General features: G+C 41.1%; 1 protein-coding gene across 2 annotated transcripts in view; it reads left to right on the top strand.

Moving 5' to 3' along the window:
• The window catches only part of LOC140198137 (uncharacterized), a 204,226-nt gene that overhangs the window by 169,734 nt on the left and 15,400 nt on the right, over positions 1-19,092 (top strand). For both annotated transcript variants that reach the window (XM_072259095.1, XM_072259096.1), the window contains exons 16-18: positions 1,624-1,929; positions 9,193-9,285; positions 11,814-11,909. In XM_072259095.1, coding sequence (XP_072115196.1) covers positions 1,624-1,929; positions 9,193-9,285; positions 11,814-11,909 — 495 coding nt within the window. The remainder of the gene's footprint in view (positions 1-1,623; positions 1,930-9,192; positions 9,286-11,813; positions 11,910-19,092) is intronic.

Below are 19,092 nucleotides of genomic sequence, written 5' to 3'. Positions count from 1 at the left end.
CCACTTGTGTCCGTTGCCCGTTGCCACAGAGACATTCAAACACAATCTCTACCTTCCAGTGTGATCAGTGTATGAAAAGGATTCTGAGCTGACTTGGCTGAAATGAGGAGGAGCTTTGAGAGGAATTTAGCCTGGATAAGTTGGTTAAATACAGGTGAAGAAGAGATGTTGGGAAGTCAGTTTGCAGACTGTAGGTGGGTTGGGAAGTCAGTGTTCAGTTGGGGAGCAGAGGGCCATTCTCCAAGATCTCAAATATGGTGACTATAAAATATCACTCTTTCTATTGCACCATTCCTTACCCAAATCTGTATATTCTCTATCAAATTTCTTATTCTACAACTATTATTCATCAGATGAAACACTCATAGCAAGGCTTTGGAGACAGTGCACAGGAGATTTATCAGAATGGTTCTATGGAGCAGACGAGTAAACCTGAGATTGGTAACATGGTGTAGAGAAGATTTGGCAAAGTGGTTTAAATTCAGTGTGTGTTGGTTCAGATAAGTTGGATCTGAAACTCTTGAAGAATAAAGAGAGCATGAACATGTAGTTCTTGGTGTTGTATAGTTCTTGAGACATTGATCGTGTGGATCATCAGAGGCTTTTTCCCAGGGCTGAAATGGTTGCCACAAGAGGACACAGGTTTAAGGTGCTGGGGAGCAGGTACAGAGGAGATGCCGGGATAAGTTTTTTACGCAGAGAGTGGTGAGAACGTGGAATGGGCTGCCAGCAACGGTGTTGGAGGTGGATGCAATAGGGTCTTTTAGGAGACTTTTGGATAGGTACATGGAGCTTAGAAAAATATAGGTAAGCCTAGTAATTTCTAAGGTAGGGACATGTTTGGCACAACTTTGTGGGGCAAAGGGCTTGTATTGTGCTGTAGGTTTTCTATGTTTCTATGTGTTATAAAATCCGTGTCCTTTCCATCTCACTCAGATGACAGGTTGATAGTTGATCTTACACAGAATCATAATGAGGTTTAATATCACCGTTATTTGTCATGAAATTTGTTGTTTTTGCAGTTGCATGACAATGCAATACATAATAAAATACTGCATTACAGTAAATATGTATAATAGTTAACTTAAATATGTAGAGGTATTGTTAATGGGTTCAATGCCCATTTAATATTTCGATGGCAGAGAGGAAGAAGTTGCTCCTGAATCGTTGAGTGTCTGCCTCCTTCTTGACGGTAGCAATTGAAAGAGAGCATGTCCTGGGGGACAGTTGTCCTTAATGACTGAGTTGAGCAGTGGGCTGAGCTCCCATCCTTGACATGCACCAGTGAGGACTACATAGATAGTGGAATTCCAGTGAGGAAGTCAATGATCCAGTTGCAGAGGGAGATACAATGGCCCAGGTTTTGGAGCTTTTCAATCAGAGCTGTGGGAATGACTGTGTTAAACTCTGAGCTGTAGTAAATAAACAGCATCCTGTCATAAGTATTAGTATTGTCCTGGTGATCAAGGCTACAAATCAAGTTGCCCTACACAGCTTGGTCCTGAAACTGCAGTAAAATGTCCAATAACATCTGTTCAAGTAATATTACTCCTGTGCTGTAGTTGTCTCACTTTCACCTGCTCTACAGTTTAAATGATTATATTTTCTTTTTATTCTAAACAGCTGAAAGGGAAGAAGTGGTTGGTGTCCTTGGTTCATCAGTTTTACTGGATCCTGAAATCACTGTTGATTCCAGCGAGAATGAAATTCTTTGGACTTTCAAAGCCAGCAACAAAAGCCATGATGTTATTTTGGATCACATCCCAGGTCACGCCACATGGGAACCAAGTGAACAGTTCAAGGACCGTTTACAATTCGATGCTTTGAGTGGTGCACTGACGATAAGCAGATTAAATGCCAGTGACCAAGGAGATTACACCTTCTCTGTTGATGGGAAAGAGTTGAAAATAATGGAGTTGCTTGTCTTTGGTAAGAAGTTTCAAATATTTGTGATGTCGTGTGTGATTTATTAATGGCAGAATCTGCCATAGAAACTATGATCTGTGATTTTTATTTCCATCAAAGTCTAAGTAGGATAACCTCTGCTGTGACTCATCAACTGAGTCATCGGAGAGACATTGAAGCTGGTGATATAGAAACAGCAGAATTTCTGCAGAGAACTGATTCTCCTCTCATCACACACAGTCTTACATTTTTTTAAATCAAATAAAGTCATAAATGAATAACCACAATTTCAATTGCTATAATTATCTACTAACCGCTAACATTTTGAATATACACAGGTAATATTTGTAGAATTACGTATTTACAATACTAGTACATCCCAGCTAGTAGAATCCTTTTAAATCACAAAGAAGAGAAAATCTACAAATTCTGGAAATCCGAGCACACACACGAAATGCTGGAGGAACTCAGCAAGCCAGGCAGCATCTATGGAAAAAGCACAGTTGACATTTCGGGCTGAGACCCTTCAGCAGGACTGTTGAAATAAAAGCTGAGGAGTAGATTTAAAAGGTGGGGGGAAGGGAGAGAACCACCAGGTGACAGGTGAAACCTGTAGAGGTAGGGATAAAGTAAAGTACCAGGAAGTTGATTAGTGAAAGCGATAGAAGGCCATGGAAGAAAGAAAAAAAGGGCGGGGGGCGGGGGGGAGACAGAAGGGAGGCGATGGGTGGTCAAGGAGATGAAGTGGGAGAGGGAAAAGGGGATGGGAAATGGAGAATGGGCGGGGGGTGTTGGGGGGCACTACCAGAAGTTTGAGAAATCAATCTTCATGCCATCAGGTTGGAGGCTACCTAAACGGAATATAAGATGTTGTTCCTCCAACCCAAGTGTGGCCTCATCACGACAATGGCAGAGGCCAAGGATGGACATATTAGAATGGGAAGCGGAATTAAAATGGGTGGCCACTGGGAGATCCAGCTTGTTCTGGCGGACGGACTGTAGGTGCTCAGTGAAGCGGTCTCACAATCTACGTTGGGTCTCACCAATGTATAAGAGGCCACACCAGAAGCACCAAACACAGTAAATGACCCCAACAGACTCACAGGTGAAGTGTCACCTCACCTGGAAGGACTGTTTAGGGCCTTGGATGATAGTGAAGGAGGAGGTGTAGGGGCAGGTGTAGCACTTGTTTCTAATGGCCACTTAACAACTTCCCTGATCACACTTTGAGGATTTAAGTGACCATCAATCAACATGAACATTCATGTATTGTCTTCCCCTGGTGCAGAAACAGAATGTCCCAAAAGCTCCAAAACCTGGGTCTCTGTACCTCCCTCTCCAACTGGATTTTTGACTTCCTCACTGGAAGACCACAGTCCGCGCGTGTCGGAAACAAAATCTCCTGACTGACAATCAACATGGTCACACCTCGAGGATTGTGTGCTTAGCCCACTGCTCTACTCACTCTTCACCCTCCACTGTGTGGCTAAGCACAGAATAAGCACCACCCATAAATTTGCAGATGACATAACTAGTGTTGGGAAAATTTCGGATGGTGATGAAGATGCGTAGAAAAGAAAGATAGATCTATGTTTCTATGTAACATAGATGGTAGTTTGCCTCCCAGGTGCCAGGGTCCAGGATGTTTCAAATCACGTTCAAGATATCCTGCAGTGGAAGGGAGCATATCCAGAGGTCGTGGTACATATTGGTACCAATGACATAGGAAGGAAAAGAGTACTGGGAATTAGGAAGGAAGTTGAGAAGCAGGACCGCAAAGGTAGTAATCTCGGGATTACTGCCTGTGCCACGCAACTGTGAGTATAGGAATAGAATGAGGTGGAGGATAATTGTGTGGCTGAGGGATTGGAGCAGGGGGCAGGGATTCAGATTTCTGGATCATTGGGACCTCTTTTGGGGCAGGAGTGACCAGTACAAAAAGGACGGGTTGCACTTGAATCCCAGGGGGACCAATATCCTGGCGGGGAGGTTTGCTGTGGCTACTGGAGAGAGTTTAAACTAGAATTGTTGGGGTATGGGAACCGAACTGCGGAGACTGGGGAAGAGGAGGTTGGCTCAAAGGTAGAGAAAGCTTGTAGACAGTGCGAGATGGAGGATAGGCAGATGATAAAGAAGGGATGTGCTCAGACCGAAGGTTTGAGATGTGTCTATTTTAATGCAAGGAGTGTTGTAAACAAAGTGGATGAGCATAGAGCGTGGATCAGTACTTGGAGATATGATGTGGTGGCCATCACAGAGACTTGGATGGCTCAGGGACAGGAATGGTTACTTCAAGTGCCGGGTTTTAGATGTTTCAGAAAGGATAGGGAGGGAGGCAAAAGAGGTGGGGGCATGGCACTATTGATCAGAGATAGTGTCACAGCTGCAGAAAAGGTGGACGCCATGGAGGGATTGTCTACGGAGCCTCTGTGGGTGGAGGTTCGGAACAGGAAGGGGTCAATAACTTTACTAGGTGTTTTTTATAGACCGCCCAATAGTAACAGGGATATTGAGGAGCAGATAGGGAAACAGATCCTGGAAAGGTATAATAATAACAAGGTTGTCGTGATGGGAGATTTTAATTTTCCAAATATCGATTGGCATCTCCCTACAGCAAGGGGTTTAGATGGGGTGGAGTTTGTTAGGTGTGTTCAGGAAGGTTTCTTGACACAATATGTAGATAAGCCTACAAGAGAGACTGTACTTGATTTGGTGTTGGGAAATGAACCTGGTCAGGTGTCAGTACTCTCAGTGGGAAAGTGTTTTGGAGATAGTGATCATAATTCTATCTCCTTTACAATAGGATTGGAGAGAGATAGGAACAGACAAGTTAGAAAAGCATTTAATTGGAGTAAGGGGAATTATGAGGCTGTCAGGCAGGAAATTGGAAGCTTAAATTGGAAGCAGATGTTCTCAGGGAAAAGTACGGAAGAAATGTGGCAAATGTCCAGGGGATATTTGTGTGGAGTTCCAGTGAGACAGGAAGTTATGGTAGGGTACAGGAACCATGGTGTTCAAAGGCTGAAATAAATCCAGTCAAGAAGAAAAGAAAAGCTTACAAAAGGTTCAGAGAGCTAGGTGATGTTAGAGGCTTAAGAAGGAAATTAGGAGAGCCAGGAGGGGCCATGAGAAGGCCTTGGCGGGCAGGATTAAAGAAAACCCCAAGGCTTTCTACAAGTATGTGAAGAGCAAGAGGATAAGATGTGAAAGAACAGGACGTATCAAGTGTGACAGTGGGAAAGTGCGTATGGAACCGAAGGAAACAGCAGGGCTACTTAATGAATACTTTACTTCAGTATTCTCTATGGAAAAGGATCTTGGTGATTGTAGTGATGATTTGCAGCAGACTGAAAAGCTTGAGCATGTGGATAAGAAAGAGGATGTGCGGGGGCTTTTGGAAAACATCAGGTTGGATAAGTCGCCGGGACTGGATGAGATGTACCCCAGGCTACTGTGGGACGTGAGGGAGCAGATTGCTGAGCCTCTGGCAATGATCTTTGCATCATCAATGGGGATTGGAGGGTTGCGGATATTGTTCCTTTATTCAAGGAAGGGAGTAGAGATAGCCCAGGAAATAATAGACCAGTGAGTCTTACCTCAGTGCTTGATAAGTTGATGGAGAAGATTCTGAGAGGCAGGACTTATGAATTTTTGGAGAGGCATAATATGATTAGGAAGAGTCAGCATGGCTTTGTCAAGGGCAGGTTGTGCCTTACAAGCCTGATTGAATTTTTTGAGGATGTGTCTAAACACATTGATGAAGATAGAGCAGTAGATGTAGTGTATATGGATTTCAGCAATGCAGTTGATAAGATACCCCATGCAAGGCTTATTGAGAAAGTAAGGAAGCATAGGATCTAAGGGAACATTGCTTTGTGGATCCAGAACTGGCTTGCCCACAGAAGGCAAAGTGTGGTTGTAGCAAGGTCATATTCTGCATGGAGGTCGGTCACCAGTGGAGTGCCTCAGGGATCTCTTCTGGGACCCTTACTCTTCGTGATTTTCATAAATGACCTGGATGAGGAAGTGGAGGGATGGGTTAGTAAGTTTGCTGATGACACAAAGGTTGGAGGTGTTGTGGATAGTGTGGAGGGCTGTCAGAAGTTACAGCGCGACATTGATGGGATGCAAAACTGGGCTGAGAAGTGGCAGACAGATTTCAACCCAGAAAAGTGTGAAGTGGTTCACTTTGGTAGGTCAAATATGATGGCAAAATATAGTATTAATGGTAAGACTCTTGGCAGTGTGGAGGATCAGAGGGATCTTGGGGTCTGAGTCCATAGGACGCTCCAAGCAGCTGCGCAGGTTGACTCTGTGGTTAAGAAGGCGTACGATGTATTGGCCTTCATCAACCATGGAATTGAATTTAGGAGCCAAGAGGTAATGTTGAAGCTATATAGGACCCTGGTCAGACTCCACTTGGAGTACTGTGCTCAGTTCTGGTCACCTCACTACAGGAAGGATGTGAAAGCCATAGAAAGGGTACAAAGGAGATTTACAAGGATGTAGCCTGGACTGGGGAGCATGCCTTATGAGAATAGGTTGAGTGAACTGGGCCTTTTCTCCTTGGAGCAACGGAGGATGAGAGGTGACCTGATAGAGGTGTATAAGATAATGAGAGGCATTGATCGTGTGGATAGTCAGAGGCTTTTTCCCAGGGCTGAAATGGTTGCCAAAAGAGGACTCAGATTGAAGGTGCTGGGGAGTAGGTACAGAGGAGATGTCAGGGGTAAGTTTTTTACTCAGAGAGTGGTGAGTGCGTGGAATGGGCTGCCGGCAACGGTGTTAGAGGCGGATACAATCGGGTCTTTTAAGAGACTTTTAGATAGGTACATGGAGCTTAGAAAGGTAGAGAGCTATAGGTAAGCCTCGTAATTTTCTAAGGTAGGGACATGTTCAGCACTACTTTGTGAGCCGAAGGGCTTGTATTGTGCTGTAGGTTTTCTATGTTTAGATCAGCTGTTCAGTGGTGTCAGAACAACAACCTTACACCCCAGCTCCATCCCTCCCCCACCTGTCTTCTCCTATCATTTCGGATCTCCCCCTCCCCCTCCCACTTTCAAATCTCTTACTAGCTCTACTTTCAGTTAGTCCTGACGAAGGGTCTCGGCCTGAAACGTTGACTATACCTCTTCCTAGAGATGCTGCCTGGCCTGCTGCGTTCACCAGCATTTTGTGTGTGTTGCTTTAACATAATCCTCTGATGCTTCTCAGGCGAAACCAACTAAGAATGCTGAGTCCTGTCTGGAGGAGACATGATCCTATATAAAACCTGGTTTCTCCACTCCAGTTTGTTCCACTCCTTCATCAGTAGGGGTATGGTAGAGTGATTCATCTTTTCAACTTGGGCCATATCCCCTTCAGCAACAGATGACCAAATGGCACCTATACAAGGGTTGTCTCACTGGGTTACTGCCAATTCCACAGGACTCAAGGCAGGCAACTGCTTTGTATCCAGAGCTGTCAAGTGGCAATAAACTTGTGGAATGGCACAACCCGAAGCTCCCAAATGATCCACAGCTCTATCCTGCCACAGCCTTGCTGCTCATTTCCCTGTGGTGGAAAGCTGGCACATTGCTTTAACACCAGAGGTAGCAGCATTCTCACATTCCTGTCCATTTCCAGCACCTTATGTGACCGTCAGGACAATGAATCCACATCAATATTCTAACTCCCCAGCCAATATTTCAGGCTGAAATCATAAACAGATAATGCTGCTGACCAATGGTGACCTGTGGCATCCAGGTTCACCAAGGTCAGGATTGTTGTCCTCACCTCTAACTTGGCACCATAGGTAGTGACCTAACTTACCCACCACAACCCATTTCAATGCCAGAAACACCAATTTGTGCATAAGGTAGTTTCGTTCAGAAGTTGACAGACTCCAGCTGAGGAAAGCATCAGGTCTCAACCCTTTGCCCTGAACCTGATATAGAACACCCCCTAAATTCTCAGGGCTGGTGTTGGTGTGCAGGACATACGGCAACTGGGGGCTTGCAAAGGCCAGCACAGGTGTTTTAGTCAGCAGCTCTTTCATCAACTGAAAGATTCTTCACATTTGGCATCCCATCTTTCTCTGAAAGGCTCCAAAGGACAAAGAAAAACATTACTTTCTTCTCCTTTCCTTCTCATCCCTTTATTCCCCAAGGGGTGGCGGGGGGGAGTAACCACACAGAAGCTGATTCAAAGGCTGGCTTACTTTGGAGTAATCCTTCACAAATCTCTGGTAGTACCCACAGAATCCATGGAATGCATGTAGAGTTCTCAAATTCTTGGGCCTTCGCCATGTGGTCTCTGCCTCGACCTTGGACAGATACATAGCTATTCCATCCTGAGACACTATGTGCCCAACGTAATTGACTGACATCTTGCAGAACTGGCAATTGTCCAGTGACAGTTTTAACCCTTCAGTTTTCAGGCAGTCTAGCACCTTCAGTAGTCTCATCTTGTGCTCCTCCAGTGTGGACTCGAACACTATGAGATCATTCATGTACACCAGAACCTCAAGCAAGTTCATGTCCCTACGGTCTTCTCCATGAAATGCGCACAGTGTTGGAGATCATATTTTCCAAAGTCTGGGTGTGTCCCTTACCCACGGCACCAACTCCTCATCACTGATCACCAGTAGAACTTCCCATCTTGGACTCCTTTGAATCACGCCTTCCCGTCAGATCAAATCCTGCAACTGCCTCTCCCAATCCTCTCCTCTCTCCATCTCCCGCCAAAAGACCAAGAACGCCACCAGTGTCCGTCACAAATCTCTCTCTGCCCAGCTTTCTCCAGAACCATCTCCCAATTCCACCATCCTGATTGGCTGACTGGCATGACCATGTCAATTGCACACTTGATCACTGGGATAATACGACTGAGCTTATTTACAGTGGGGTCTTGTCTCATTGGCTCAGTGTGTACTCAGAGAGACTGCAGTCTTCCTGCCATTTCCATCTTCACGGCCTGAGGATAATGGATACCCAGGCTTTACAGTATATTTCTAGAACTAACCACAAGGCCTTTAGTCTGTCCAGGGATCTCCACACACTGACAGTGGAGTGAACTCTCTGAACCTCCCTCACTGCATTGCTCTGACACCTGGTCCTTTTCCAACCTGGTGGGATTGTCTCATGTTCAGGACATTCATTATCACAGCCAACCTGACCAATCCCAATCCATGTCTGTTATCTGGAACACTTGTCCACTGAAACATATGTAGAACTGTTTGTGTTGATCCGTTACTTCAGTTTTGAAACAGTTCTAATGTTGTTGTTCATTTCTCCCTGTGGACTCTAGATGACAAGCAGTGGTGGTGGCGACTGAATATTTGTAACATTGTGGCTCTTGTCTTCATCCTCATTGCCCTCATTTGCTGGATTGTGTCTAAAGGTATGTGCACAAATATTCTTAAATTACATTAAAATGGTCGCTATGGTGCTCAGTGCAGGAATGGAATGAGTATCCCAGTCAGTACATTGTGAACTGCTTTATATGGAACACCAGCACCTGCAGTCCTCAGCCCCACAGTCTACAGCTGGGGCCTGGGAGACCTGCTGGAGGTTTGGCCCAATATAGACTCCGTAGGTTATACAGGGAGTGTCCGGACTTCCAGAAGCTGCTTGATAAACTCCTAAAGGTGAACCTGATGGAACTGAAAGCATACTACTGACCAGAGTGGAGAATTGATTGTGGAAGATCTGTTGTGACTGCAACTTTTCATCAGGTTGAGTCCGGTGATGGGATTTTAAACAGTCACAAACAAGTTTCCAATGATATTGTAACAGGGCAGCAATAAATCACAGAAAGAGGGTAGAGACGGGGAAAGGGTTATCTGATTGACGGAGAATGAGGAGCGAGGGAAGGACTATCAGGGTTAGAGGAGGTGAGAGAAGGTGAGTTAGTGTGTTAAAGAACCAGCAGAAATAGAAAACACTTAACACTTTGGAGTCTGGTATTGCTATTAACTAATGCTATTTATTAGTAACTACGCAATACAGTAATATAAGTTCAGATATATTAAACAGGTTAGCAAAGATTATATGTATATTAGTGTGGAAATATAAAGACCAAGCTTTTTCAAGCCTAGGGATAAATGGATACAGTCTTATAGTGATGAGTAAAGTTCAGTTCAGTTCGTGGTATTGAGTTGAGTAGTGATGCAGAGAGAGAGGTTTTGTGGTTGTCCGAGTAAGCTGATGCCATCGATTCTTCCTGTTGTCCTCTGAAATCCTTTAGAAGTCACCGAATGTGACCACAACAAGGGGACCGTTCTTCTGTGGTAGAAGTATCGACCAAGGTGAGGATTGGACACACGAATAACTCCCCACCGGTCACACCTTTTCCACACTGTGAGAGCCACTGCTTGATTCTCCTGATTGATCCTCCAAAACCCACCTTTCTGTGGGCAGAACAAAGCTCATCCAGTGTCCAAAACTGTGTGTCTCCAACAGAATCCACGTATGGATTATCACCAACAGTAGTCTATCACTGACGTACCGTCTTCAAGTGGTAAAACTACCCACCCAGGCAAGGATTATCAGACACAGGTAGTTTCCACACAAGGTTACCCCAAACACACAACTGTGATAGTCGCTTATCCAGTTCCATGACATATGAAATAACTCCAACAGTGATTTGCCACAGGGGTGCCTTTCTTCAGTGAACTACCACACCCAAACAAGGGTCACACACAAGTGGTATTCACAAAGGTACTCCCCTCACCAGCGAACCCACTGCTGTGGATTAACTATGTGACAATCACACTTTTGTAGTCGAGTGGAATCAAACTCACCCTTACAGGCTACTTAGAGAGAGAGTCCAAACAGTGATCTCTTTGTCACTCGGTTTCTTCTGTTTCAAACCTATCTCTCCTCTCTTCTCTGCCTGCAAACGTGCTCTAGTTGCAGAAAACTTGTGAGAGTCATTTATCAATACTCAGGATCGATCTCAACTCACCCCTTTTGGGTTACTGAAAGGTTAAACCAGCGACTGACTCACTGGTGTCTTTCATTGACCAAATCCATCTTGACTCTGAGCATGTGTTTCTGTGTCTGTAACTGTCCTTGTAAAAAGTAAACATACTGCAGAGACACCATAACATCGATTGTCCATCAAATAACTCCACCTCTCTCTCTCTCCATGGCAACCCAGAAGCTGACAGCAGTAGTCACTGTCCTTGTAAAAGTGCAAACATGAGCTGAAAGGCAGACTCTGCTCCTCTCTCTCTCAGCAGAAATCCAAAAGTTAGTCTCATTTCTTTCTTGTGCCTTAAAGTAACAGTCCACAGCAAAAAGGAATCCCAGGGGTACATTACAAGTGAAGGAGAGAGAAGGTATTGTTAGCATTTGCCTTTCGCAGTGTAATTATTGCTGACTGTGTAGCTGTTATGGACAACGTAACCTTGGATCTTGGGTGTGTGGAGAATATTACAGGTTTCACATGTTTCCCTCTTTCTTGGATTTAGTTTTGTGTTTGCATTTAATAAATCAAATACATTTAAATTAACAAGAGAAAGTCTGCAGATGCTGGGAATCCAAGCAAGACACACAAAATGCTGGAGGAACTCAGCAGGCTAGGCAGCATCTATGGAATAGAATACAGTCGATATTTCTGGTCGAGTCTGTTCAGCAGTCCTTTCAATTTGTTTGTCTGTTTTTGTTTGTGTTTAGTTATTCATTGTTTCTATTGTATTTCGCTGTTCTATTATGAATTCCTGCAAGAAAGTGAATCTTAAGTTAGTAAATGGTGACTTATACAGTATATATTTTGGTAATAAATTTACATTGTTTTGATTAACTTGTTGCTTTGTCTTATAAATGCCGTTGGGCATATGACTGTGTTAAATGTATTTTAAACTGGGAGTGCGTGTGGAGAAGCAGTGTGAATTTACTCAGTGGGTTCACTTCTGTACATTTCAGATCAAAGCTGCAAGATCAACGTTCCACTCTGGATCATATTGACTGTATCAGGGATCACATTTGTGGTAGCATTATCCAGATTCTTTCCAGTTTGCAGTAAGTATCAAAAACAAAATATTTTCTAAAGAACTCAATCACTGTGAAGACTTTCCCTGATCTCACCACCACTTAAGCTTCTAAAGGGAGCAGTTGAGCGGAATTCTCCAGCACGTTATCAAATCTGTCCTGGCTGGCTGCTGTCAGTCGGGAACAGTTCTGGCTCAGATTTTGCTGGATTCTGTTGGAGGTTCTGCACAGAGGTGCTGGGATCTCTTAGCAGGTGAGCTGATGGGGTTTGGGACTCCTGCTGGATTGTGGAAGTCCAGAACTCTGAATTGAATTTCAGTGATTTCCATCTGTGCCTGCGTCGAAATTATTGGAGAGAATTTAAGTCATGGGAGTTGTGTATAATTGGAGAGATCAGGATCTGATTAGGGATTGTCAGTAAGGCCCAGAATCAGGGAAACTGTCTCTCTAATCTGAGGAGATGGCAAAGAAGATTGCTGGAGGCAATGTGAAAGATGTTCTCCATGCAGACTTTCGTAAAGCATTTGACATGGTCACACATGAGAGGCTGATCCAGAAGGCTGAAACACCTGGGATTCAAGGTAATCCAACTAAATGGATCCAAAATCAGCTTGATGACAGAAGGCAGAGGTTGTGTTGGAAGAATGTTTTTTTTCTGATTTGAAGTCTGCACCTACTCATGTACAGTAGTGAATGGTTGTAGTACTTCTGCACTTTGTGATATATATTAACGACTTAGTTGTGAGTTTAGGAGGTATGATTAGTAAGTTTACAGACGAATGAGAATTGGTGGTGTTGTGGATGGTGAGGAAAGTTGTCCAAGTCTGCAATAGGATATGGGTCAGATGGAAAGCTGGGTAGAGCATTAGCAAATGGAACTTAATTCTGACAAGTACAAGGTCATCCATTTTGTCGAGTTGAAATAGGACTTGGATATCTGCAGTACATGGTAGAAATGTTCAACAGAGAGACTGAGGATTCCAAGTGCATAGCAAAGCACACAACATGCTGGAGGAACTCAGCAGGTCAGGCAGCAACTATGAAACTTAATAAACAGTCGATGTCTCGGGCTGAGACCTTTAATCAGGACTGGAAAGAAGGGGGAAGAACCAGAAAAAGGAAGGGGTAAGGGGAAGGAGAACAAGCTCGAAGCTAATACGTGAAGCCAGGTGGGTGCAGGAGGGGGATGAAGGGCGATGCTGGGAGGTGCTGGGTAGGAAAGGCAAAGGGCTGGAGAAGAAATAGGAGAAGAGAGTGGAATATGGAAGAAACATAGAAACATAGAAAACCTACAGTACAATACAGACCCTTCGGCCCACAAAGCTGTGCTGAACATGCACTTACCTAGGCTTCCCATAGCCCTCTATTTTTCTAATCTCCATGTATCCATCCAGGATTTTCTTAAAAGACCCTATCGTTTCCACTTCCACCACCACCACTGGCAGCCCATTCCACACACTCACCATTCACTGTGTAAAAAAAACGTACCCCTGACATCTCCTCTGTACCTACTTCCAAGAACCTTAAAACTATGCCCTCTCGTGCTAGCCATTTCAGCCCCGGGGAAAAGCCTCTGACTATCCACACAATCAATGCCTCTCATTATCTTGTACACCTCTATCAGGTCACCTCTCATCCTCCATCGCTCCAAGGAGAAAAGGCCGAGTTCACTCAACCTATTCTCATAAGGCATGCTCCCCAATCCAGGCAACATCTTTGTAAATCTCTTCTGCACCCTTCCTATGGTTTCCACGTCCTTCCTGTAGTGAGGCAACCAGAATTGAGCGCAGTACTCCAAGTGAGGTCTGACCAGGGTCCTATATAGCTGCAAGATTCCCTCTCAGCTCTTAAACTCAATCCCACGATTGATGAAGGCCGATGCACCGTATGCCTTCACAGAGTCTTAACCACAGAGTCAACCTGCGTAGCAGCTTTGAGTGTCCTATGGACTCGGACCCCAAGATCCCTCTGATCCTCCACACTGCCAAGTGCCTTTCTGTCTTTTTTTATTAATCTTTTTAGTGATTTTTTAAAAAAAGCTTAAATACAATCCAGAGGAGAATTAGATCAAATATATATGTATCAGTAACAATACAAACCATTGTCAAAATCATAGATATCGTTCAACTAGCATAAAATATATAATTAAAAAAATGAAAATAACAATTCTGCCCTTACCAGTTTATGAAGAGAAAGGAAAAATCATTGGGTTTTAAATGAAAAGAAAAAAACCCACTGCACTAAAAAAACAAAAAAAAAAGGACTGGGCGGCCCATTTTGAGGATACGATCAAAAAAGAAAGACTTTCTGATCAAATCTAAAACTTTGAAAAAAAGATTGAAAGAATAATAAATCAAATTAAATGAAAATATTGGATAAAAGGTCGCCATATTTGCTCAAATTTAAAGGATGTATCAAATGTCCGACTTCTTATTTTCTCTAAACTTAAACAGGACATAATGGAGGAGAGCCAATAAAAGACCGTAGGTGGATCAGAATCCTTCCACTTCAATAAAATGGCTCTCCTAGCCAGCAAGGTCGAAAAGGCTATCATATGTTGCACGGAAAGAGGAATATTTCCTGCTTCCGATGGGATAATCCCAAAAATTGCCGTAAGCAAATTAGGTTGTAGATCCAGATCCAAAACTTTTGATAGTGTTTTAAAAACATTTCTCCAAAAGTTATCTAGCTTTATACAAGACCAATACATATGAATTAAAGTGGCCAGCTCAGTATTACATCTGTCACAAGTAGGATTCATATTGGAGAAAATACGCACTAGTTTATCATTTGACATATGAGTCCGCTGCACTACCTTGAAATGTATCAAGGAATGACGGGCACAAATAGATGAGTTGTTAACCGAATGAAACATCTTACTCCATTGATTATCTGAAAATGACTCTTGAAGTTCCGATTCCCAAGCGCGTTTAATTTTATAATTAGATATCATTGGTGAACACAATAACCGTTTATAGATTATAGCTATCAACCCTTTTTGAAATGGTTTAAACTGAAAGAGAACATCTGTCATAATAGGTGGATAAGCAGAAGGGTAATTTGGTAACAAACTACGTAAAAAATTCCTAATTTGTAAATATCTAAAAAAGTGTACATTTGATAAATCATATTTATCCACTAACTGAGAAAAAGACATTAAACAGTCCCCTAAAAAAACAAATCTGAAAACGTTATTATTCCCTTGGTTTTCCAAATTGAAAAGGCCTTATCCAAAATTGATGGTTTAAAAAAATAATTGAGATAGATACTACTAGAAAGAACAAAATTATTTAACTCAAAAAATCTACAAAACTGAAACCAAATTCTCAATGTATGTTTAATAATGGGATTAAATTCTTGTCTGCTAATCTTAGAAAACAAAAAAGGAAGAGAAACTCCCAGTAAAGAGGCCAAAGAGAATCCTTTCACCGAGTTTACCTCTAGATCCAACCACGAAGGACAATATTTGAATAGTGAATCCAAAAAGTAATATATCGAATATTATTGCCCTATAGTGCATTCCAAAGTTAGGCAAAGCCATACCACCATCCTTTTTTTAATTTCTGCAATAAGGGTTTACTCAATCTAGGATTTTTATTGTTCTAAATATAAGATAAAGTTATAGAATCTATTCTGTCAAAGAACTTTTTAGGAACAAAAGGAACTGCCTGATATAGATATATAGAAAAATTTCAGTAAAACTATCATTTTAATATCATTAATTCGACCTACTAATGATAATGTCATAGGAGACCATTTAAAAAGCATTTGTTTGGTGTAGCCAATTAATGGAAAAAAAATTATATGTATAGAGATCCTTAAAATTTTTAGTAATTTTAATACCAAGATAGGTAAAGAAAATTTTAGCAATACTAAACGATATTTGATGATTTGGATCCGAGTAATTATTAATAGGAAATAACTCACTTTTGTGTAAATTTAATTTATACCCAGAAAAACTACTGAATTTAGAAAATACAGATAACATAGAAGGAATAGATTTCCTAGGATCTGAAATATTAACTAACAGATCATCTGCATATAATGAAACCTTATGTATTTTGTCCCCTCTCTTAATACCTTGAACAGTGTTAGAATCTCTAAGGACAATAGCAAGGGGTTCTAAAGCCAAGTTAAATTATAAAGGGCTGAAAGGGCATCCCTGTCCAGTACCCCTATATTATCTAAAATAGGGAGATTTTTGATTATTAGTTATAACAGCAGCCATAGGAACATGATATATCAATTTAATCCAGAAATAAATCCCCGGCCAAGATTAAATCTTTCCAAAACCTCAGATAAGTAAGACCACTCCACCTTATCAAAAGCTTTCTCTGCATCAAGAGAAACAACACATTCAGATTCGTTAGATGGAGAAGAGTGAATAATATTTAATAATCTTCAAATATTAATATGTGAATATCTGTTTTTAATAAATCCAGTTTGGTCATTGGAAATAACAGTAGGTAAAATATTCTCAAGTCTATTAGCCAAAATCTTAGAGAGAATTTTAAAATTCACGTTCAATAGAGAAATTGGTCTATAAGAGGCGCATTCAGATAAATCTTTACCTTTTTTAGGAATTAAAGAGATTGAAGATTCATAGAAAGTGTTTGGGAGAGTCCCACAGGATACAGAGTCAGTGAATCTTTGATATAAATGAGGTATAAGTATATCAGTAAAAGTCTTATAAAATTCCATTGTGTATCCATCCGGTCCCAGAGCCTTAGCTGATTGGAGAGAGGATATAGCCCTTGCTATTTCCTCTTGTTTAATAGGTGCATCTCATGTATTCATATCTTGTGTAGAGATTTTAGGTATATTCACTTTTTGCAAAAAACTATTCGTAAAAGTAATATTATCTGAAAATTCAGATTCATAAAGGTTAGAGTAGAAATCCATAAATATCTTATTAATTTCATAAGGATCTACCGTTACAGTTCTATCATGTCTTCTTATTTTCAGGATCTGTCTTCTAGCCATACTTGCTTTTAACTGTCCAGCTAATAATTTGCCTGATTTGTTTCCATGTATATAAAATTGGCTTTTGGATTTAAAAAGTTGCTGTTCAATGGGAAAAGTCAAAAGCAAGTCATGTTGTGCTTGGAGTTCCACCCTTTCATTAAAGAGATCTTCACTAGGCGTTACTGAATAGAGTTTATCTATTTCTTTAATCCTATTAGTGACCAGCAAAAGTTCTGCCTTAGTTTTCCTTCTTGAACCTACTGAATATGATATTATCTGTCCCCGAAGAAAAGATTTCATCGTAACCCAAATAACCAAATTTGACATTTCCTCAGTTGTATTCAATTCAAAAATAGAGAAATTTGTTCTTTAATAAAATTTACAAAAGTTGAATCTTGCAACAATGGAATATTAAATCTCCACTGAGGTATGTGAATATTATCAGAGAGTTCCAAAGTTAGTTTCATGGGTGCATGATCTGACAACGCAATCACATCGTCGGCACACTCAACAACAGAGGACACCAATCGTGTATCCAAGAAAAAATAATCAATTCTAGAATATTTATAGTATACATGTGAAATAAAAGAAAAATCTTTTTCTTTAGGAAATTCAAATCTCCAAATATCGACCAGACCATATTCTAATAAAAAAGAATAATACAAGTCGCAGCTTTATTAGGAAGTGACGGATTGGTGGACGATCTGTCAATCAACGGGTTAAGACAGCAGTTAAAGTCACCGCCCATAATCAACTTATATTCATTTAAATTCGGCAATACAGAAAATAGCTTCTTAAAAAATTCAGGGTTGTCTGTACTAGGTGCGTATACACATACCAAAGCCACCTTTTGACCACACAACAAACCAGTAAGAATTAAATATCTTCCAATTAAATCAGTAACAGTATTAAAATGAACAAAAGGGATTTTAGAATTAATAAAAATAGGTACCCCTCTTATTTTGTTTACTGATAAAGAATGAAATAAGGGTCCCTTCCAAAATTTAAAAAAGCGATTTTCATCTTGTCTACAGATGTGTGTCTCCTCCACAGAAATAATATCTGCATGAAGTGTTTTTAATTTCTTAAAAATCTTTCTGCACTTAATAGGTTGCTTCATACCATTTAAATTCCAAGATATTATATTGATTTTATTAAGATCCATACTTAAAACTTAATTTAAAAATTTTATAAAGTAATCTAACGCTCAGGCGCAGCATAAATCGGAAGAAAGGGCGAAACTTGACTCGATCAGAAAGAGAAGCAAGATGATTGACAGAGAAAAACCCCTCAGGACTGCCCAGTCAAGAAAAAAACTAACCTAATAGACCCACCCACCTCCCCCAAAAGCCCAGAAATCGTCCAATAGGCGAACAACATGCTAATCTATTGACCCTTAACCCCTGTCTCCAGTTGGCAGCTCCGTTTACAAAGTAAAATTCATCACCACAAAAAAGACATAACAAAGAATACATAAAGAAGTAAACAAATTCCAGATATTTTCATATTATGACTAACAGTAGTTAAGACCGAATTAACGACGGCCATCTTAAATCTGCTTAATATACGCAGCCATGTTTTCAAAAAAAAGATGAATCCTATCAACTAATATATACTACAACTAATATTGAAGACTTACAAATCAAAGAAAACTAAGTAAATATATATGTGTTAAATTCAGAACTACATTAACTGTTAAAGCAAACAGCAACAGATCTAAGTAAGTTAACCAAGTCTGTATCTAAACATTGATAAGACGAAAAGCGGACTTTCATCAACGGCGTAACAAACCACTCCCAGCTAAGGATCAACTGTTCAAATTGCTTCCGAAGTGGACTTAAACTCTTTTATAAATTTCCAACCATCTTCTGGAGAGTCAATTTGTTTTGGACGAGCATTGGGTGGAGTACTCATCAGACGGGCAACAGCTCATTTAAAAATTCCGCCATCACTTCCCAATATTTAATTCTTTCGGCATAAATCTCTGGGGCAAAACCTTCCACTATAGGAATCTGAACTTCATTATTGATTAGTTTATCCCTTTTCCTTGTATTCTGAAGAATAGCTTCTTTGGTTGTAAAATAATGCAAACAAAGAATTACAGGACGTGGTTTAATTTTGGCTGATGATTTAAAACGCCGAATTCAGTAGGCTGTGTCCAATATCGGACAGGCTTCGAGAATGTCACAAGAAAGTGAATATAACATGTTCAAAAAAATCTTTAGTAGCTCACCGGTTTCTGTATTTT

This window comes from Mobula birostris, chromosome 5 (genome assembly GCF_030028105.1).
Source record: "Mobula birostris isolate sMobBir1 chromosome 5, sMobBir1.hap1, whole genome shotgun sequence".
Classification (NCBI taxonomy): Eukaryota; Metazoa; Chordata; class Chondrichthyes; order Myliobatiformes; family Myliobatidae; genus Mobula; species Mobula birostris.
Note: the sequence above shows the minus strand (reverse complement) of the source record. Positions and strands in the feature narration are given on the sequence as shown.